Genomic DNA, 20,292 nt, shown 5'->3' with positions numbered 1-20,292 from the left:
GACATACTACCGCGCGAGATTCCAGACCATGCCTTGCATCTAGACCAGTGGCGCCATCCGCTTACATCAACTTTGGAGACTACACTGACGTGAGGCTGAACATTTCGCCGCTGTCCAAGGCAGAGTTAGACTGGAACCGACGAAAATTCAAGGTTACGGGAAACTGAGCCGCCTTTCCTGGCCAGAGGATAACGTACGCGCGGAGTACTTGAGAGAGTTGAAAGACATTTGAGCAAGGACGGCGTTTCCCGGATCGATTTTGTTGCAGCGACGATCCCGCTCGGCACTAATTATCCGGTTTTGACTTACAGTGATCGAACAGTGATCGAGCTTTTGCTTATCTGCGTATGTGGTTTGACAAGATCTGAAAAGCGACAGCAACAGAATTTCGAGTTATGCTACTCAAAACATCACACTTAATGTTTGAGAGCACGGGTGAAGTATCTTGACTAAGTGGCCGCTGCTCTCCAACTTTAGTGTTATGAACAACGTAACAAACGAGTCCCTTCCAGAAGAACATCCGTATTTTTGGTGCTGTCATGCAGGCGATAATCATCGATCATCAACAGACGGCGCTCCGCCACAACTAAAGCAGGGAATACGAAGATCCCTTATATAGCAAACTTTTTTTAACCTTTGGGTGAGGTCCACGATTGTCGGAAGACGGCCGCGGGAGCACTGAACACCTCATGCACATCTCTCATGCACTGTGCCTTTCTGACGTATCCGAACAATTTTGCGGGTGGCACCCCCCATAGCGTTTGAATACCTATAGAAGGGTCGAGAGTAGGTTTGAGGATGCGATGACATTGTTTGTGCGAAATAAACGGGTTATGACGTTGAGTGGAGATCATGGTTCATGGTGTCTACAATAACATGAGTACAGAGGTATACGTGACTACATACTATGCGCAATAAGTTAGACCTGATGTGTGATATCGATGCGACTGAGATAGGATGAAAAGGCAGCTGAGTAGTGGTAGATGATGGATGTTATACGAGTCAAAAGTGCATGCGATGATCGTCTCAAAGGAAGATATCCTTGAAATACCTCTCCATTCCTTCAACGCCCCTGACAACTGCACCAACATAGCCATCCGGACGCACAACCACGACCCGCGTCTCTCCATCCACCACGCGGAAACCGGAGTACGCATACCCCTCAGCATCGCGGAGCATGAGTACGCCATCGAGCTTCGCAGACACGGTCGCCGAGGCGGGAATAACGACGACAGGACGCACAGCATCCTTCCACGGCTCCTTCTCCGCGAGAGCAGCAAGCACCGGCCGGGCCTCTTCAACCCACGGCGCAAACACAAGCACCGTGTGCCTGGTCGGCTTGAAGATATCAAACATCCGCCACTCCGTCCCTTGGTCATGCACATCGCGCATCCCGGGTGCGTCTGGCGCCCGATCACCGGCAATCAGCGGTGCATCACCCTCGATCGCGTCCCCGTATGCGGGTACAGGCGCGCGACTCTCGGGCGGCGAGAGCTCGTCGTACACGATGGAAGAGGAGCGGTAGTTGACGCCGAGCATGCGCAGGCTGTCTGGGCGTTGAAACCCCCGGTCGTTGTTGACCGCGGAGAGGTTGAGGATGGCGGTGGTGATGTTGAGCATCTCGGCTATGATGGGGATTCGTTCGGTGTTATAGGTATAGAGGAGGGTCGGAGGGGAGAGGCGTTTGAAGACGAGGGCGAGTTTCCAGGCAAGGTTGAACTGTGTGCCCGGGGGCTTAGCGTACGGAAGGATGATTCAGAAAACGGGAGGACGCACCGCGTCTTGGACGCTTGAGTTGAGGCCTTGACCGCCGGTTGGGCTATGGCAACTATGCAGATCATCAAAACGAGTTCTTCAGACGATGGCATGAAGACTTACTGCGCAGCATCCCCAGCGATGAACACCCTCCCCTCGCCAAACTTGTCCGCCATCCGGATGTTGGGCATGAACTCGCCGAACCAGATGAGCTCCCTGAACTCCACCTTCGTTGGAACATGCTCCTGGATAAGATCGTACACCGCCTGTTGTCCGCCAGCAATGACCTTAGCGAAGTCGACGCCTTCCCCACGTATTATGAGCTGGTACCCGTCTTCGTTATCACCGATTGTATGTTCCGGGCGGAGGAGCACTCTACAGTGGGACCATCGAGGTTGAGGATTTACGCACGAACGGATAAAGAATGCGGATGTAACCTCACCTGCTCACAGAGGCATCTCCAAAACTGTGCCAGTACTCCCTGTCTAGGCCCTCGCCGGCAAGCCGTATGTCTCCCGTGATCATCCGCACATCTGAACGCGTGTCGCCCAGAAAAGTGCATCCTAGCTGTTTGCGTACAACACTCCGCGCACCGTCGGCTCCGATGAGATACTGCGCGCGAATGGTTTCTGAGACCTCTTGATCGCCATCTTTCTTCGCGAGGTGAACAGTGACGCCATCCTTGTCCTGTTCGAAGGAACCGAGTCCGGTGTTGTACTCAACGTGCACGCCGTATTCCGCGATGTGCTCCATCATAATACGTTCGCTGCGGTGCTGACCCAGCAAAAGTGCGTCGGCCTGACGAATACACACATCATCATCATCATCATCAGACCTAGTGCAATAAAAGGACAAACGGTTACTTACGTAAGGGAAATGCGGCGTAGAAGTGCGCGGTTGCACCATGACAATATCACGCTCCGTCTCCAACGTCCCGGGTTTGTACATCCGCATTGGGGCGAGAAAACGGCTTTCTCGGTGGATCTCATGCAGCCCGGCTTGGTGGAAGAGCTCGTATGTACGAGGTTGTAGGCCAGGTCCACGCGAGCCAGGATGCTGACGGGGGAGCTTATCGACGACGCGTACGGAGATACCGTTCCGGAGGAGGATGAGAGCGGCGAATAGGCCTGTGGGACCTGCACCAGACTTTGGACGTCAGCACGGCGATGTTTAGGATAAGAAAGTATAGATAGTGGAGCTCACGATGAGGACGGGAAGCGTGGATGAAGACATGTTCGCTGTGAGGCCCTGTCCGACGAATAGCGTTGTTGCGTCCTTCCGCGTGTCAACGTTCAACGGCGGCTCTATATACAGCTCAACGTTCAGGATGCGAGCATGCCAACTTGTCAACTTCAGCAGGAACACTGGCCAATCAAGTGCGGATCGAGTCACCAGCGAGTTACTTTCGTCAGCATTATTTGTAAGGGGGGACGGTACCGCTAAATCATGCGCTCTCGGTGGGCTGGACGAAGGAAAGGGTGATGCCATCAGATGACTCGACTGTCACCAGTGGAAGACGGTGAGAGGTCGCCGTGTCTTGTGGTTCTTAGAGAGACGTAGATGCTACATTGACTACACTGTGAACTAGTTGAAGCATGAGGGCAATTGCATGAGGGGCCTGAAAGGAAGGTGCCGGTTACGATGTCGGGTTGTCAACGTGAGCGTTGTTTAGGCGCTTGCAAGCCACGCGAGCGCCTCCCAGAAAGGCAAGCGAATATTCACGCGCCCGACCGAGTCACTCGCGTTTCTCTCTGTCAAATCCTCGTCCACCCCGGTCTGCTCGAATGTACGCCCTCCGTGCAAAGCTCGCCCGCCCCGGGTTAGCCACGCGCTTCATCTCCAACACCAATGCTCTACGGAACGCTCCCCCCAACATCAACGAGCCGCCCAGGCCACCGCGCCCAATCGACGACTCCACCTCCGCCCTCGACTACAAGCGCGCTCAGCGCACGGCACCTCCCCCGCTCCCGGCTATGGATATCCCGCGCTCACGGACGGCCGAGGAAGCGGTGACAAACATTCTGTATAACACGCCGCCACCGAGCCTGCAGCCTTTCAAAAAGTGCGTCTTCGCTTGCACCCTCTTCAATGCTTTTGGTCCGAAGTTGCTGACTTGCTTGGACTCTATCACCAAACGCTATTGAATGTAACTCCTCCATCCACTCATCTGCCATATTAAAACTTGTGAACGCTGGTGGTGACTAGGCACATCCTCAACTGTCTCGTGCAAAACGAGCCTGGTGTGCTCTCGCGCGTCTCTGGCATTCTCGCTGGGAGAGGCTTCAACATCGACTCTCTCGTCGTATGTCGGACGGAGATCCGCGACCTGTCGCGTATGTCAATTGTCATCTCGGGCCAGGATGGCGTCGTTGAGCAGGCGCGTCGCCAGCTAGAGGACCTGGTAAGTCTTCATTCCTCGTCTTCCACCTCCATGTATTTCTGCCTTTTATCCCGCTTTTTTTTACGCGTCTGTTGCCTTCGATGCCCTGTCGTATGAACTTCTACCACTTTTTTTCTCGTGTTTTGCTCTCTTGGTTTCATTGACTCTGTCGGATCGTAACGCCGAAGACCGTCCGATTGTCCGAAAGCCCCTATCTCGTCTATCCACAATCCACAATACTAATCGCATCCTTCCCCCGCATTTGTAGGTCCCTGTCTGGGCCGTCCTCGACTATACTGATACCCGCGTGATCACGCGTGAGCTTCTCCTCGTCAAGGTCTCCATCCTCGGGCCCGAGTACCTCGAGGACCAGTTCGTCGGCGGCCCCTCGCACGAGCCGCGCCGCGGCGCCTTCTCCGCCTCTTCTTCCTCCAGCTCTGGTTCTACAGCGGTGGCCGGTGACGTGAAGCTCGAGAAAGAGATGGCGCTCGCGCAGAAGTTCGAGCACTCTGCTGACCCCGTGCGGCCTTCCACCCACCACCACGCAGCGGGGGAGACGCCCGCGCCGCTCACCCCATCCGAGGCGCTGCGGCGGAAACACCAGCACTTGCACTCCATCTCTGTACTTGCGGGGCAGTTCGGTGCTAAGATCGTGGATGTGTCGGAGAACAGCGTGATCGTGGAGCTGACTGCGAAGACGAACCGCGTTGTCGCGTTCCTCAGCCTGCTCAAGCCATTTGGGATTTTGGAGTCTGCCAGAACTGGTGCGTTTTTTGCCTCCTTTCTTTCCAAAAATTCGAGGGAAAGTGACTAACGCGTGCATTAATAGGCCTGATGGCGATGCCGCGCACGCCCATTGCTCGCTCGGGCGACGAGGCGGATGCGCCGATCGAGGAGACTGGGCCGGTCGACGCGAGCCTGCTTCCTCCCGGTTAAAAACATTTAACATTTGTTTTCACTTTCCTCTCGTCTATTTTTACGCATAAAACCAATCTACGTTATCTACATATCAATGACATATGGGCTATAGACTTATTCGCTCTGGGCTGTGCGAAGAGTCCGGTCGCGAGTCAGCTTTTCGCCAGTACAAGAGACGTACCAGAACATAAACAAAGCTTGTTTCCCTGCTCAGAAAATTGACGAACGTCTGGAGAAAATGCCCTCGACCCACCCTCTGTTTCCTTGATTTTCGCAATAAATCCTGTCGCGTATGCGGCGCACTTCCTCGAGATCATCTGCGCCTAGCCGAACCTTAGCAAGATTTGCGTCGCCGTACCTAGCATCAACTATATGTTGCTTGAGGAGGTCGCGCCCAGGAGACGCTGCCCGCGGCTGTGGGTCATTCCGTTTTGTCCAACAAAACGGATAAGTATGATGCGGCAGCCCTCATTGCAGATCCTGGAATACTGGGACACGTAATTACATAAATATGATGGCTTAACTTCAGCTCTTTCATTACACCTACTCATAATTATCATTGGCATCGTAATGGGATCCTTTACATAATATACAGCATAGAGGAGAAAACTTCCGTAGTACAAGTGTGAATAGCCTGTGTTCTGGAGACTTTTCATCTTGCTTAAACTGTACTCATCGTCCACAATCTGCCGCTTCACTCAAGTGCAGGTTGTACAAGTTGAGAGAGAAGAAGAAATAGTGTGATTAGTACATCGTCAGTCTGTGTCCGAAGTCAGGGAACATGATGAGTGGTAAAGAAGAAGCACATACGGCATCTGCACAATTGTGATGCTCGCGTGATGGTTCTTGTCTCCCGAATCAGGGATCTGTCGAGACAAGGAAAAGCCAACAAAGGGTCAACCGGGGTGGACATGTCTTTCCAGTCAAAAGGGCGATACTGACAATTTGAGTGACGATGTCGCGATGGCGGCGAACTGCTTCAGCGCGGAACTATTGAGGTGGTCCAACGAGCTCTAAGCTTACGTGAACATGCGTGCCGAAAGTGCTGGGCTTCCACGTCTTCCCGCCGTCCTCGGAGTACATGAACTTGAGCGCGATAGCACCGCCTGCCGACGAGGTGTGGTTAACGGCGAGTGTGTTGTCGTCCGCAATGAGGGACGCAGTTTTTGAGCCTTTGAGAGTGAAGGATTTCTTGGTGGATCCGTCCAGGATCCCGCCCGTCACTTGGACCTGGTGGTTTGGCGAGACCACCTACAGTGTATGGCGAGTGATGGTTTTCATAAGCGGATGAGGGCAGAGAGAAGGGGCGCGTATGAGCTTACTCCAGTGCCGAAGATGGTTATCTGGTTCGACTTTCTGAAGCTGATGGTTGCAGACATGACTGAGTACAAATACGGTACTAGTACAATCTCTCGAGCTGTGAGTAGTACTCGAAGGAGAATTCAAGGGCAGACACTTGCTCTATTTGCACTTGCGCACGATGGGGCAGTGGTCACTGCATCCACACTAGTTTAGGCTAAGTCAGACTGTAAAAATACAGGTCATCTTGAAGCTTCAAGTGTGAAGATACGGTTGCTCCGCTTAACATCAAATATGAAGGGAAGCCGCCATTGAGTTGTTCGTCTAAGGAACAATCTCTACACCACAAGAGTAGATGCCACTCGGAAACGAGTAGCGCAGCACACTGCATCTCGATGCTGTAGCTCCGGTGCTCAATCTCACCACGTTGTTTGTACACGGAGGGGCGTCAAGAACGTTGTTCGAGTTGCACTCCGCGCAGGTGATGTGATGTGAAGGAGGGAGAGTTCCATTCGTGGGAATCACCTTGGAATCACCTTTTGCCCAGGACCAACAGCCCCTGTCACGGAACGTTTCCTTCTTGTATTTCGTCTCTGCAGTTGTCCAACTCCGACCTTGCCAGCACCCAACCTTGCCTTATGTCACGGGTGTACGGCCGTTCCGCGTCCTATCACTGCTGTGTGCCAATAGATGAGCAAAGCCCAACGGGCGAGAACGTTCAAAGTACACCATCCGTTCCTGCTTTCAACGTTCAACTGTCAACAAGGCGCGAATTCAATACAAAGGGCTGTTCGGGCCTTTACATCCATGAACTTCCCCGCTCTCGAATTGACGTGACAGTGGGGCGTTACTCGGATCTGGTGACTGAATAGGTTTCAAAATCCAGCTACCATCAATCGGATTCGCATGAAGCTAGAAGGTACCAGCATATTTGGTGCCATCTCTCCTCCGGGGTTCTCAGAACGCCGGCAATTACTTAGAGGTTGGAGCTATATCTGGTCTTTGTTGCCGCTCTCCTTTTTGCTTTACGAGTATACTCGACCACGAACCCCTGCTTGCTGACCCTCCACTCTGTTCACCATGGTCGCCTTCAAAATCCCCACCGTCGCTGTCGATGTCCGCACAAACAACTTCGCGACCGTCTTCGGGACTGTCGTACGTGTCCTCCCATAGCCTCATACGTGTCGACCACTTATCACCATCTCACTCTACAGTCCATGTCCTCAAACTGGCAAATGCGTGTGATCAGCTACACGATCAAGTCTGACGGGTCGATCATCGAAACCGTCACGTTCTACCCCGAGGAGCAGCACAAACCCTCGCAACTCTGGCTTGAGGACCCAAAGACGAAAGCCAAGGTGCACGCATGGACTCCCCCCGTGCTGAACGAGCCGACGCAGGTCATCCTTGAGTTCCAGCACTCCAAGGACAACGGGACTACATGGCTCCCGAACTCGGTGGACAAGAACGATTTCAGCGAGTATCCGGTGCCTGTGGGCGATAAGAATACGCTCAACACAATTGTACGTTGCTTCAATCTGACAACGTTCTCAAGAGATATACCGAGGTGGCTCAACCTGTTGTCTTTCCTTGAATAGATCGTCACTAAAGACCATGATGGGTCTGAATATTCCAACGGAGAGATCAGCGTGGTTCAGATGCCGTAAGTACTTACTTCCTTGGTTCAGTGCTCCTGTCCCGTATTGACGACAGAGTCGTGCCCAGGCTGACATCGTAGAGTATGATCGCGATGATTTTATAAGCATCGACTCAGAATGTAAAAATGCGTAGTGGCGGTGTAGTACGAATGTGCATATCTCAATGGAAACTGTTCTTGAATAATACAGAGTGCATGACACCTCACACACACACCACAAGATAAAAAGAGGCTTGTGCTACTCAGCTAGGACATCATGAGCGAGCAAGAAAATCAACTGAATTAAGATATCCAGAAATCACTTTCCGGATGAAGGGGAACGTGTACTGCCAGCCAGTGCCTTGCCGCTTTCATTTACGTTGATATGCTTTCGCTCATGAACGCCTCGAGGAGCTGTTCTCGATGAGCCGTAGAAGATCAGGACCCTCGATGTATAGCAATGTATGACTGCATTGGTGGTTGTTCTCATTTAGCAATAAATCCAATGGGTGTACATAGTCGACCGCCGGTGCATCGTGCACTGCTCTATGGTTATTGTTCCCGCACCGCTTTACAAACGTGATCATGAACTTCAATCCCGAGATGTGTGCCTCGCGAGCATCCGAGCAAGCTGTCATGCTGAACGTTCTAATGGTCGGCTGCGAGCCGATGTAGACTAAATGGAAGCAAGCTGAGGAACGCGGGGTGCAACTTGAAGTGAGGGAGGGTCTGCCAACAACAATCACAAATGAACAGCTGGCATGGTCGCGTTCCTATGGGATATTGGAGCACAAGGGAACGAGGTCCGAGCCTTAGCCCCAGGTTGTATCGGCACTTAAACCTGAGCTTCTGAATGCTAAGGGAGCTGACTTACCTCCTCCTCTTACTTACCAAAGACCTCACTCACTATGCCCGCCCCCCACGCCCACATCAATGACTACGTCGCCATCGACGTCCGTCCCCACGACGCAGCGACCGTCTTCGGTACCGTCGTACGTCTGTCGCTTCCCCTCTGATCTCCCAAAGTCTCCAGGACTTGTTGCTCATCATGGTCTGTTCTTTTCGTAGTCTGTCGCCAAGGGCATCCGCGTCCAAGTCGTCGCATACACCATCATCCTCGACGGCACCGTGAAGCAGAACGCCGCCTTCGACATGCCTGCCACCGACGATGGCGGCGTGTTCGCTCTGACATGCACCGACAAAGACCTTGACAAGCCTCTTGGCAGCGTGTGGACGCCCAAGGTGATGGACGTACCGACGAGGGTCATCTTTTTGTATACATACAGTCGGGACAAGGGCAAGACATGGACACCGATTTCGCCGTTGGACGAAACGAAGTTCGTGCAGGTGCGTCCCATGCTTCGGGCTTCAAGCCTAAGTTCTGCCTTGTGAAGGCTGGCGAGGCTAGGCGCTGACGCGCCACGATGTGAATATAGTATCCCGCGGATGGAACTCAAAAGCCATCAGATGTGATCGTAAACCTCGTACGTAGTTTCTCTCCCCCAGCACCGTCTAGTGCTGATGGAATCTGGTCCGATAGACGCCTGCGAACGAGAAAGACACCGACTCGGATTACCGCAATGTCGCAATGACCACCGTGTCTATGCCGTGCGTGATGTTCTCTGAACCTTGTTTTTGAGAACGCTAACAGAGACCATCATTCCAGGCTATCTGCTTGACAGAGAAGAATGCAGTTGGAAGCGCACTCGGAGACTGGCCGCTTTATAGGAAGGGAAAGCGGAGATCTCTAGGTTTTGCTTTCTATGGTGGAGGAAATAGGTCAGCTGCGATGTATAATAGGCTATAATCGACAGGTGGGATGAAGCTACTCATGCGTCCTGGGAAAATTCAAATGGAGAGTAGCAAACTTGACCTCAAACTAGACCTGCCAGCCCATGTGCCGTCCTGTTGTCAGCAACGAGGTAATTGATATCGTACCAAAGTAGACGGGGTATGTAGGGAGTCCCGCTCGATTTGTTCCGCCCTCGACCATTGGGTGTCTGAGGCGTGGCTGATAAAGCTTCAATGAAGAAGGACCTCAAGCGCCAACGTCAAAATCAAGTGTTCTCGGACGGTGCCAGTGAGCTGAGCTGAGCCCAGCGTCTGCAGAGGCGCCGGAGGTTCACCTCGCTTCTTCCCACGAACCGGACCCTGCAACTCGTCATGACTCGAGTTGCAATGCCGCGGAGTGATGGCGGAGTTAAAAAGTGTTCATTTCCCTGACGAACTGTCATCGGCATTCCGGCAAAACAACCTCGAAGACTCCGGCACGACAAGGCTTGAAGACGAATCCGATTTTCAGACGTTATGAAGGTCCTCCTTGGATGCCGTTGTGACTCGTCACTTCATCCTGATGCATGGAGCGGAGTATAAAAGCTGGGAGGTTTCGAGCGGTAAGGCCTACCAATTACTCGAACCCGCTTTCGAATCTCATCAACGCGCTCAACACCAGATCTACTTTCAATATTATGTCTACTCAACCCTCCGTTCTGATTGTAAGACTCGCCCGCTCCCAATCTCTCCTCATCCAAAACTGACCAACGCCGCCACTAGGTCGGCTCCGGCCCTTCCGGCCTCGTCGCCGCCCTCACATTCCTCCAGAACAACATCCCGATCCGCATCATCGACAAGAGCCCCTCCCCGCACCCCAGCTCGCGCGGTTCGGGTATCATGCCCCGTACGCAAGACCTGCTTCACCAGCTCGGCGCGACGGACCTCGTGGAGGCTCTCGAGCCGATGGTGCCTATCCGGACGTACAAGCCCGGTGGGCTCGAGATTGAGCGGGACTTTTTGATGTTCACGCCGAAGGAAGGGACACCACACTTTCCTTACGTGAGTGCTTCTTTATTTTGAGAGTGACGAATGCTGATGACTGCCGCGTTGTACTGTAGATGAACCCAAAGATGATGGGTCAGAGTGGGACTGAGGCGTATTTGCGTGGCCATATCGCGAAGTTTTCATGTCAGGTCGAGTATGGGACGGAGCTTCGCTCTCTCGAGCAAAAGGAAGATGGCGTCGTTGCGCATATTGCGAAGAAGATCGGCGACCAAGAGACGTTGGAGATCATCAGCGTACAGTACCTCATTGGCGCGGACGGAGCCAAAGGTGTGTCCCTTGATCGCACTACTGCCTTCAACACTCATTCTCACTTGCTGATCATATTCACAGGCACTGTGCGCAGGCAGCTGGACCTCCCATTCGTAGGCAACACCCAGGATGATGTGCGCACCGTCTTGGGCGACATCTGTCTCACCGCTGAGGGCGTTGACCGCCAACACATACATCGGTTTGGCGATCCCAAGGCCGCTTTGTAAGTCATTTTGTTCACGCCTACTTTCCCTTGTAGCTAACCACGTTATTTCTCTCTTTCCCAGGGCTGTGCTCCTCCCAAGCCGCGAAGTCGACGACCAGAACGATGGATGGCAGGTCGTGGTTGCCGATCCCACGAAGGACATGGCAATACTCGCGAACGATGAAACCGAGCTTGTCAATTGTATCAAAGCCATCGTTCCTGTAGAGGTTAAGTTCAGGAAGTTAGTCTCGGTCGGAGAGTGGAGGTGAATATCTTCTTGGGCTATCAGAGTACATGCTGACAGAAATGTAAAACAGACCGAACGTCCGGATGACTAACACGTTTAGTGTCGGACGAGTGTTCATATGTGGTGATGCTGCACAGTAAGTCAGTATTTCTTTCCAACAGCATGCATGCTAACTCTTCTCTAGCGTACACAGCCCAGCAGGCGGCCAAGGCTTGAACTCCGGCATCCAAGATTCCGTAAGCTCCCTTCGCTTCTTCCCTTCCGTTAATGCTTTCTCACTCACGCCCTCGCACAGATTAACATCGCCTGGAAGCTCTCCCTCGTCATCAAACATCTCTCGCCTCCCTCCCTACTCGAAACCTACAGCGCCGAACGCGTCCCCGTCATCTCCGAAATGCTCAACCTCACCACCGAGATGTTCTATCGCAACCGCAACTTCTCCAGTTCGGGCAACGGATTCGAGCGGCCCGAGAAGCTCCGCATGCACGGTGTCAATTACCGCTCGAGCTCTGTCGTACTGGAAGAACGGAATCCTGGGTTGCCGGAGACCCCTGCGTATGGCGACGCGGTCGAGGGCGAGGGCAGGGTACTGGTTGCTGGCGACCGGGCGCCGGACGCCCCAGCGCTGGTTGACGGAGAGGGGACGAAGTATAGGTTGTTCGACCTGTTCAAGATGACGCATCATACGGTCCTGGTTTTCGCACCTTCCCTGGACTCTGCGAAGCCAGTCTTGGATGCGCTCGCTGCGCGTGCGGGTGGGACTGTCAAGCCAGTTGTTGTGCTTCCCCAGGCCGCTTCTCTGTTGTCCGTCGACGAGATTGATGCGCTCATCGTTTCTGATGGGGAGGATTACGCATACTCAGGCTATCAGGTCAAGCAGGGCGAGACATATGCGGTAGCTGTGCGTCCAGATGGGTTTATCGGGGCTATCACGGCTAGCGTTGAGGGTGTGCAGTCGTATTTCTCGAAGGTGCTTCTATGAGGGATATTTTGAGGATTTAACCATTGTATCTTTTATGACATTGTAGTTAGAACTTTGTTTGACTATACTGTACCTTTTCGACCGTAGGCTCGTCCCCTGTCCACTGGGACCGGCGAGCCGAGCTTGCGACAGGTGGACTGTCCACCCCCGCAAGACCCATGCGAGCCTAGGGTGGTGGACAGACAGTAAAAAGTCGAAATAAATCATGTAATTTGCGGAAAAAATGCTACAAGTGTTCTATCGTAATCTAGTGGCCTAAGAAGTGATCATACCTCGTATTAGTGGTCTTACGATGTTTCCCCTGCCCCAGCTCCTCCAGATCCGGGATTTGAACTGTATATTGTGTTTCAGCCCGAAAGTAAAGTCAAAATCAGCCAAGGCGAAGCTAAAGAAAACCATTACCATGACTTACCATGCAGCTGGGCAACGGATGTCACGATGACGACGGTTTAAGCTTTGTGAGTGAGATCTGAGTGAGCATCCCTGAGCCAAGCATATGAATTGGACGTCGCGAGCTTGTCGAAGGTGGACATGGTACCCCTGCTCCGCGAGCCTGGTGTCCACCCCTGCTAGTCCCCGAGCCTCACATGGTGGACAGTCCGGATGGGGTAAGCAGAAATCCCACGCCACCTGCGAGCCTATGGTCGAAAAGGTACAGTATAGTCGATACCTAGGTAGGTACACATGAATCGCAATGGCACCATTTCTCTCGTCGCGGATGACTTCCTGGCGTGAATGCATCTGAGGATATTTCTATACAGGCTTGATAGTAGCTTCTTCAATCAAGTTTTGCGCAGGCTCGTCCAGAGCCCGGCTGAGTCAAAGATGACAAGCTCACGTTTGGGAGACTCTTGAATTAAACATGTTGAGCGCGACTGCGCTCGAAGAACGCTTATTGAAGCTTAGTTGTCCGCAGGCTAGTAGCTAATTATAGACTTCCTTCCACAAAGCAACATTCACTTTTAGTCTCGTCACTTCGTAAGCATATCAGCTGCGCAGCATATTAAGAGTGTTTTACTCAGGAGGACCTCACGGTGGCTACGCGCCGCCCAGTAGCGACGACAGTACCGAGGATACAGCTGCGTGACGGAATGTCAACTGACTTATGGAATTGCAAGACTTTCAAGGCGGATGAACGACGACAAGTAGAAGGTGTGATTAGAAAGCGAGGAGTGACAGCGAGCGTCTAAATTATGGGCGTCTAGGCATTGCCATGTACCAGTACAAACGCCGAAAGTTTGATGGGAGACCGTGGGAAGCTGCGCATCCTCTGCTATTGACTACCGTCTCTCGGTGCGCGGTGTATCTGGTCGGATTCACCCAACGTGATCTCTCATCCAAGATGTGCCTGCGCAGCGAAGAAAGAAAGGTACATAAAGGAGCTCGACAACGACTTGGAGACGCATCTCACTACTACCCCACTCAAAGCATTTCACACTAACACCATGACTACCCAGTTCAACAAGCCTCCTGTCCTCATTGTGCGTCTTCTTTGTTTCTCCTTTTACCTCTTGATCTGACTAGTCACATCGTTAGTCTGGAGCAGGCCCTGCAGGTCTCATCGCGGCTCTCGTTCTACTCCGGAACGGCGTCCCCGTCAGGCTCATCGAGAAGAACGACTTCCTCCACCCCGGTTCGCGTGGCTCCGGCATCCAGCCGCGTACGATGGAGCTGCTCCATCAGCTCGGGGCCACTGACCTCGTTGACGCGCTTTACCCGCTCGCGGGCAACCGTTCGTACCAGTTTGGCAGTCTCGAGGTCGTTAGGGATGAGCCGTTCGTGGAGATCAAGGCGAACACGGTTCATTATCCATACGTGATTTCTCTATTTTCCACTGCATTTGCGGGGCGCTAAGTATTTGTGTCCAGCCGAACCCGCTCATGATCGGCCAGTGCGGCTTCGAGGGCTACATCCGTGGGCATCTCGCGAAGTACGAGTGCGAACCCGAGCTAGGGACGGAGCTCACCACATTCGAACAAGACGAGAATGGCGTCACTGCTCACCTTATGAAGAAGGACGGACAAGAGGAAACGGTACATGTCCAGTACCTCATTGGTGCCGATGGTGCACGAGGTGAGCTCAATCACCGCATATATGCTGCTCGCAGACAGCTTACAAAATGTTCCAAGGTGCAACCCGCAAAGGCCTCGGCCTCCCTTTCATAGGGAACACCCCGGATGTTTTCAGGGCCCTCGTTGGTGACGTGCGATTCACCTGCGACAAGCTTGACTACGTGCATTGGCATCGCTTTGGCCATGTCAAGACAAAGCTGTATGTTACCCCTCACATACTTGTGTCGAAAGCTGTGAGCTGAACTTTCTGCGCGGTATGCAGGGTTATGATACGCCCCATGCGCGAAGTTGGCGTCAACAATGACGGATGGCAGATTATGATCAGCGGTCCTGAGATTGACCTCGACAAGTTACTGGAAGGGACCAAAGAGGACATCTTCTCGATTATTCATGAGGCAGTACCTGCAAAGATCGAGTTCAAGGATCTCATCTGGAAGGGGCAGTGGAAGTGAGCATACCTCTGTTCACACCTTCCTTTCGCAGTTCTCATTATTGCTTTACAGGCCCAACATGCGCATGGTTGATAATTTCGGAGTCGGAAGAGTGTTTGTCGCTGGTGACGCTGCACAGTAAGTTTACTCTTATTTTTGCCACATGATAGTGTGTCTGACTGCTCTGTAGCGTTCACAGCCCCACCGGCGGCCAAGGTCTCAACTCAAGCGTCCAAGACGCGGTAAGCCCCTATTTACTCCGCCACCCATCCATATGCTTATGTCTATCCTTTCCTTGCCTTTCCAGATCAACCTTTCCTGGAAGCTCGCACTCGTCCTCAAGAACCTCTCCCCGCCCTCCATCCTTGACTCCTACACCGCCGAGCGCCTCCCCGTCATCGCTGAGATGCTCAACCTCACCACCGAATTGTTCAACCGTGCCGCCGAAGGGACGGGCAACGCATGGCAGCGCGAGGACCGTCTGCGCATGCTCGGCGTCAACTATCGTCAGTCGCCGATCGTGCTCGAAGAGCGCAGCACGGGTCTGGAGCCCGTCGCGGCTTACGGGGACGCAGTGGAGGGCGCGACGCCTGTTGCGGGCGACCGGGCCCCGGATGCGACTGGGATTGTGGATGCGGATGGGAAGGAGCACAGGCTGTTCGACCTGTTCAGGACGACGCATCACTCGGTTCTCATTTTTGCGTCGGATGTCGATGCTGCCGAGCCTATTCTTGCTGTGCTCAGGAAGCACTCGGAGAACGTCATCCGCCCCGTCGTTGTTCTCCCTCAGGGCTCTTCCTCTGCGACTGGTGTCAACGGTGCTCTGGTGCTTGTTGACAGGGATGGTCATGCGTACTCCGGGTACAAGGCCATCGAGGGAAAGACGGTCGTCACGATCGTGCGGCCTGATGGATTTGTCGGTGCGATCGTCAACGACGTCGAAGGCACAGAGGCATACATACAGAAAGTATTCTTGTAGAGCTCCGCTCTGTCCAGTTTTAGTTTTGGTCTGGGGTTTGGTCAGGAATAGGGTATCTGGTTCGGATAGCCAGGTGATGTTTATGTAGGATCGTCGGACTGATAGTCATGGAACACTGATGTAGGGATTGGATATAATCGTAGGAATATAGGCGATAACACCGGAGTTTCATGGAAATAACCAGACGTCTGGTATTATAGGGTAGATATTAATGCCATTCATCTACTACAGCGGTATTAGTCGCGTGAGCAATTTCCCAGGCCTGAGTACCTAACCAGACGCGTACCGGCTTGTGTACTACCACTACCATGCCTATAGCAATCATATATGTTTGTCGCCGTCACCCCAGCGGCGCTGTCGATGTCAGCGCCCCCGAACTCGTGTGAGGACCTCTCTTGACTCCCGACCACCACCATCCTCTGGTAAGTCGACTCGCCTCGTCATCGTGCCGTGTCCATGGCGCAGCTCGTCCAGTGCCGCTGTCGGTCTGGGAGATGCTACTTGGGACCCCAGGGCTGGACACCTCAAAATGCTCAGACCGCGCGGAGGCACGTTCTCGAAGACAAGGCCACAAAAGCCCTTCAAGACCGCGACGAACGACTTCAGCGCGTACAGGAGGAACAGGGCCGAGGAGGGGATGGAGTTAGTCTCGAGGGCGAGGACGATTCGACAGTATTGGATGCAGATGGTGGCGAGGATGGCGGCTTGGGCGACGGCTCAAACAATGCCGTAGATGGTGACGATTGGGCCGAAACTCAGGTGCGTATTCTCCACACCCTCCCAGCCTTTGAGACTGAGTGACTTGCCATGCAGATCGATCATCTCAGCCGCGTTGGTGGTTTCGACTCTCAGTTGTCGCCGGGCTTCAACACATATAATGAGCCTATGGATCTTAGCGACAACGAGGATTTTTTTACCGGCCTCATGCGGGATGGACTTGGCCAACAGGCACAGCAAGGTGTTGGAGGAGAGGGTGGAGAAGAGGAGGAGGAGGAGGAGGAGGAGGAGCCACCAGAGGAGGAGGAGGAGCCAGAGGAGCAGGATCCGAGAGATGAGCAGGGCGAGAGAGACGAGCAGCAGGGCGAGGGAGACGAAGGGGATTACCTGGACGAGGCCATAAACGTCCCGATGGACGAGCTCTTTAACTTCTCGGACACGACGGACGTTGAAGCGCCACTGGACAGGCCCCCACCTTGTATTCAAGATCATTCCGTCATACGTAACGCCTATGTTCGGGCCTTTGTCATGGCTGTATCCGACGGGGCCAAGCACAAGGCCGTTCAGCGCTACCTCGAGGGTGTGCACCTCAATCTGTCGGAGATCACGACTGCACATCCAGACATCACATTCCCGGGCCTCGAGAAGTTTGTCTTCACGCTCCCGTCTGTCCTCAAGAAACTTGGTCTTGCGACGGACGACTTTGTCATCTACCTGTCCATCTGCAACGTCTGTTGGGACGTCTACCATCCTTCAGAACTCCACGATCTCGACTCGCCCACATGCAATCGTGAGGACTGCCCAGGCACCATCTACCGGGTCAAGCGACTCTCCGATGGCACACTCAAGCGCACCCCCACGAAGATTGTCCCGTATGTGCCGCTCGAGCGTGCCATCCAGCGGCTGCTACTGCGGCCCGGCAAATGGGACCAACTCCAGCACTGGAGAGGACCCGACGATGCTCCGGGACGCGTGCCACCAACCGAGCAGACCGGATATGATGCGTTCCCCGATCCCTTCCGCCCAATGACTGACATCTATGATGGGTGGGGCTGGCGGGCCATACAAGCCGGCCTTGAACGTCGACGAGGTCGTCGGGATGAGATACGAGATGTGGACGTACATGAACTGCACCAACGATTTGTGTCGCTCCCTTGCGGGCTCGTCCTGCAGTTCAATATCGATTGGTGGGTTGCATCTTATTCATGTCGGTCTCGTACTCACTCTACATAGGTTTCAAGCTGTCAAGCGAGACTCTGGCGGCCCTCACTCGACAGGTGCATTTTACGTCGTCATATGTAATAACCCGCGCAAAATTCGCTACCTCGCCGAGGAGACCATGCTCGTGATGGTTCTCCCCGGGCCACATGAGCCAACTCTCGAACAGCTGAATAAGCTGATGTCCCTCTTTGCCCAGACCATGAGACGACTAATGGGTGGAGTCAGCTTTGCTGTCGATGGCATGGATAGTCGTCAGCTTGTTCATGCTTACCTCGATTTTAACTGCTCGGATCTCCCTTCCAGCCGAAAGGAGAGTGGCTGGCAAGGTCACTCGTCAAAGACATTCATGTGTCCGGACTGCAAGGCGACGTCTTACTCGCTCGCTCACCCGTCATGCTTCAACCCATCCCTATTCAAGCCTCGTGACGAGTGGAACACGCTCAAATACGCCTTCCGCGCCCATAGGCTTGGCGAGGAGGCGGCACAGATCATCAAAAAACAGCGTGGGGTATCATGGACACCACTCGACCAGCTGCCGGGGTGGATGCCTGGCGGCAGTGCCATTGTTGATTTTATGCACTGTATCTTTCTTGGTACGTCGTATCCCCTCGTTCTATACCACTTATTACTAAAGATATGATCATACAGGCCTTGTCAAGCATGTCACCAGGGTGGTCATCCACGACCATGGCCTCCTCAATGGATCTCGAGCGCGTGACCCTGCAGCTCGGCTGGAGAAATTCTTTGATCAGCTTGTTTGGCCGGTTGAAGTGACACGGCTGCCAGCTTCGGTACGTCTTGTTGAGACTCCGTTTTCATTTATTCTAAAAACGGTTCTAGATTTCCAGTGGGCACGCATCACAGACAAAAGCAGATCAGTGGCGGAACCTGATCGCCATTCTATTCGTTGGTCTCTTTGTGGCATGGGAGCGTGATGGTGTCATTCCGGATACTGACGCACCTACCTCTCGAAGCAACACCAAAATTGCCAAGGCACAGGCCCGCTACACCCACGCAACCCAAGGAAAACTTCAAGTGTTCACACTCGCGCGGGATCCTCACACTCCCCTCAAAATGCTCGACGCTCTCAACGAGGTTGAGCCTGATCGCAACCTGAGGCGTCACTATGATGTTCTCCTCGAGTTCTCTGCTGCTATTCGCATCCTTGCTACTCGCGAGATTTCTCCAGATGATGTCAAACGTGGCTGTGCTGCTCTCTCGCGGTCGGCTCAGTCCTGGGCTCATATGCATCTCCCACTCACCCCATACTTTCATTTCAGTCAGCACCTCGAGCGTCAATTCCTCAAACATGGGCCATGTTACGGCTGGTGGACTTATCCATTGGAGCGGCACAATCACAAGATGGCATCCTTCAATCACAACCACCACAAGGGCGGCGAGTTAGAAGGCACCATGATGCGACGATGGTGGTCCATCACATTCAACTACGAGCTTGTGAGTCCTCTTCAATAGTTTTGTTTTCATAAGTCATGGTTTCCCTCCAGATCCTTCAACTCGAAGCACTTCCCAACCCCACAAAGCACGACGACAACTCCATCTCCCTTCTCAAAGACTGCCTGCAGGCGCAACAGAAGGACCGGCACGGTACGCGTATGTTCAACGCAGACAGTATCAGACTATCGTCAATCTCGACACCTGCGAAGCTGCAGCGTCTCAGCAACATCATCTACGACCTTGTTTACCAACTCCTTTGGCAACGATGGCGATGCATCATCGATCTTCGGCACCTCAACAACTCAATATCCGGAGGCGTTATCTTCTCAGGTGACGTCTTGTCATATTCTCACATCTGGGTCAGGAACCTTCGTTACGGTGCAGCAGCACACCATAGAGGAAAGTCAGGGCAGTATGCCTACATCAGTGGGCGACAGCCAGTCGAGATCATGCACCTGTTGCATGTGAGGCAGCCGCTTAGGTTTGGAGACCCTCTCGAAGCTACAGTTGCTGTTGTTCGCCGGTTTGTCCCAGCAGACGGTCAGGTCGAGTTTCCTTGGGCTATGTGGTACGTCACACGTTTATTACTCTTGTTGTCCCTCAATTGTTGACACTACTGTACAGGGCGAGCGATCTCGGTGTCTCGGCATGGCAGCCTGAGACATTCTCGGAGATCGAGGTTGTTCCTGCTGATGCGTTATCTGGACACCTCATTCTTGCACCTATCAGTGTTGGGCGTCAGCGACATTGGATTACAGTTGCATATGATCATGTGAGTCCTGTTTTCTTCATGATGTTTGCAATTCTAATTTACGATTATTCTCCAGGGCAGTCCTGAGGCTGATCCCACTTGGAGTTCAGGAGACGATGCGTGAATTGCATCTCAAAGTGCTAAATGACAGAGCTCA

The 20,292-nt window shown here is 53.3% G+C and overlaps 8 protein-coding genes across 8 annotated transcripts; 6 read left to right on the top strand and 2 right to left on the bottom strand.

Annotated features, from left to right (window-relative positions):
- Nucleotides 1–779: 779 nt before the first annotated feature.
- Nucleotides 780–3,020, bottom strand: CONPUDRAFT_100901 (uncharacterized protein). The gene is made up of 6 exons (XM_007768430.1): nt 2,959–3,020; nt 2,623–2,901; nt 2,198–2,553; nt 1,879–2,130; nt 1,777–1,828; nt 780–1,719 (listed from the first exon to the last, which is right to left on the bottom strand). Exons 1-6 carry the CDS (start codon nt 2,986–2,988, stop codon nt 1,027–1,029), a joined length of 1,662 nt encoding a protein of 553 aa, XP_007766620.1. The 5' UTR covers nt 2,989–3,020; the 3' UTR covers nt 780–1,026.
- Nucleotides 3,021–3,526: 506 nt separating this feature from the next.
- CONPUDRAFT_120698 (acetolactate synthase) lies at nt 3,527–5,235 on the top strand. Its single transcript, XM_007768429.1, has 4 exons — nt 3,527–3,817; nt 3,961–4,156; nt 4,404–4,899; nt 4,965–5,235. Exons 1-4 carry the CDS (start codon nt 3,540–3,542, stop codon nt 5,069–5,071), a joined length of 1,077 nt encoding a protein of 358 aa, XP_007766619.1. The 5' UTR covers nt 3,527–3,539; the 3' UTR covers nt 5,072–5,235.
- A 562-nt stretch (nt 5,236–5,797) lies between these two features.
- Nucleotides 5,798–6,432, bottom strand: CONPUDRAFT_71365 (uncharacterized protein; the record flags this gene model as incomplete). The annotated part of the gene is made up of 5 exons (XM_007768227.1): nt 5,798–5,813; nt 5,864–5,919; nt 5,996–6,043; nt 6,077–6,304; nt 6,376–6,432. The coding sequence occupies 5 exons, from the start codon at nt 6,430–6,432 to the stop codon at nt 5,798–5,800; spliced, it is 405 nt and encodes a 134-aa protein (XP_007766417.1).
- Nucleotides 6,433–7,432: 1,000 nt separating this feature from the next.
- CONPUDRAFT_71364 (uncharacterized protein) lies at nt 7,433–8,059 on the top strand (the record flags this gene model as incomplete). The annotated part of the gene is made up of 4 exons (XM_007768226.1): nt 7,433–7,507; nt 7,567–7,875; nt 7,951–8,015; nt 8,041–8,059. The coding sequence occupies 4 exons, from the start codon at nt 7,433–7,435 to the stop codon at nt 8,057–8,059; spliced, it is 468 nt and encodes a 155-aa protein (XP_007766416.1).
- An 837-nt stretch (nt 8,060–8,896) lies between these two features.
- Nucleotides 8,897–9,813, top strand: CONPUDRAFT_163723 (uncharacterized protein; the record flags this gene model as incomplete). Its single annotated transcript, XM_007768428.1, has 5 exons — nt 8,897–8,980; nt 9,057–9,335; nt 9,425–9,472; nt 9,529–9,596; nt 9,655–9,813. The coding sequence occupies 5 exons, from the start codon at nt 8,897–8,899 to the stop codon at nt 9,665–9,667; spliced, it is 492 nt and encodes a 163-aa protein (XP_007766618.1). The 3' UTR covers nt 9,668–9,813.
- A 594-nt stretch (nt 9,814–10,407) lies between these two features.
- Nucleotides 10,408–12,727, top strand: CONPUDRAFT_100894 (uncharacterized protein). Its single transcript, XM_007768427.1, has 8 exons — nt 10,408–10,483; nt 10,542–10,820; nt 10,880–11,093; nt 11,157–11,298; nt 11,363–11,545; nt 11,598–11,663; nt 11,712–11,763; nt 11,823–12,727. The coding sequence occupies exons 1-8, from the start codon at nt 10,457–10,459 to the stop codon at nt 12,507–12,509; spliced, it is 1,650 nt and encodes a 549-aa protein (XP_007766617.1). The 5' UTR covers nt 10,408–10,456; the 3' UTR covers nt 12,510–12,727.
- Nucleotides 12,728–13,886: 1,159 nt separating this feature from the next.
- Nucleotides 13,887–16,215, top strand: CONPUDRAFT_163721 (uncharacterized protein). The gene is made up of 8 exons (XM_007768426.1): nt 13,887–13,990; nt 14,046–14,324; nt 14,378–14,582; nt 14,639–14,780; nt 14,844–15,029; nt 15,085–15,150; nt 15,203–15,254; nt 15,320–16,215. The coding sequence occupies exons 1-8, from the start codon at nt 13,955–13,957 to the stop codon at nt 15,989–15,991; spliced, it is 1,638 nt and encodes a 545-aa protein (XP_007766616.1). The 5' UTR covers nt 13,887–13,954; the 3' UTR covers nt 15,992–16,215.
- Nucleotides 16,200–20,259, top strand: CONPUDRAFT_142843 (uncharacterized protein; the record flags this gene model as incomplete). Its single annotated transcript, XM_007768425.1, has 9 exons — nt 16,200–16,750; nt 16,805–17,895; nt 17,942–18,522; nt 18,578–18,720; nt 18,770–19,384; nt 19,435–19,534; nt 19,556–19,952; nt 20,009–20,156; nt 20,212–20,259. Exons 1-9 carry the CDS (start codon nt 16,448–16,450, stop codon nt 20,257–20,259), a joined length of 3,426 nt encoding a protein of 1,141 aa, XP_007766615.1. The 5' UTR covers nt 16,200–16,447.
- Nucleotides 20,260–20,292: the final 33 nt, after the last annotated feature.

The sequence above is a fragment of the Coniophora puteana genome (assembly GCF_000271625.1).
Source record: "Coniophora puteana RWD-64-598 SS2 unplaced genomic scaffold CONPUscaffold_4, whole genome shotgun sequence".
Taxonomy (NCBI): domain Eukaryota; kingdom Fungi; phylum Basidiomycota; class Agaricomycetes; order Boletales; family Coniophoraceae; genus Coniophora; species Coniophora puteana.
Note: the sequence above shows the minus strand (reverse complement) of the source record. Positions and strands in the feature narration are given on the sequence as shown.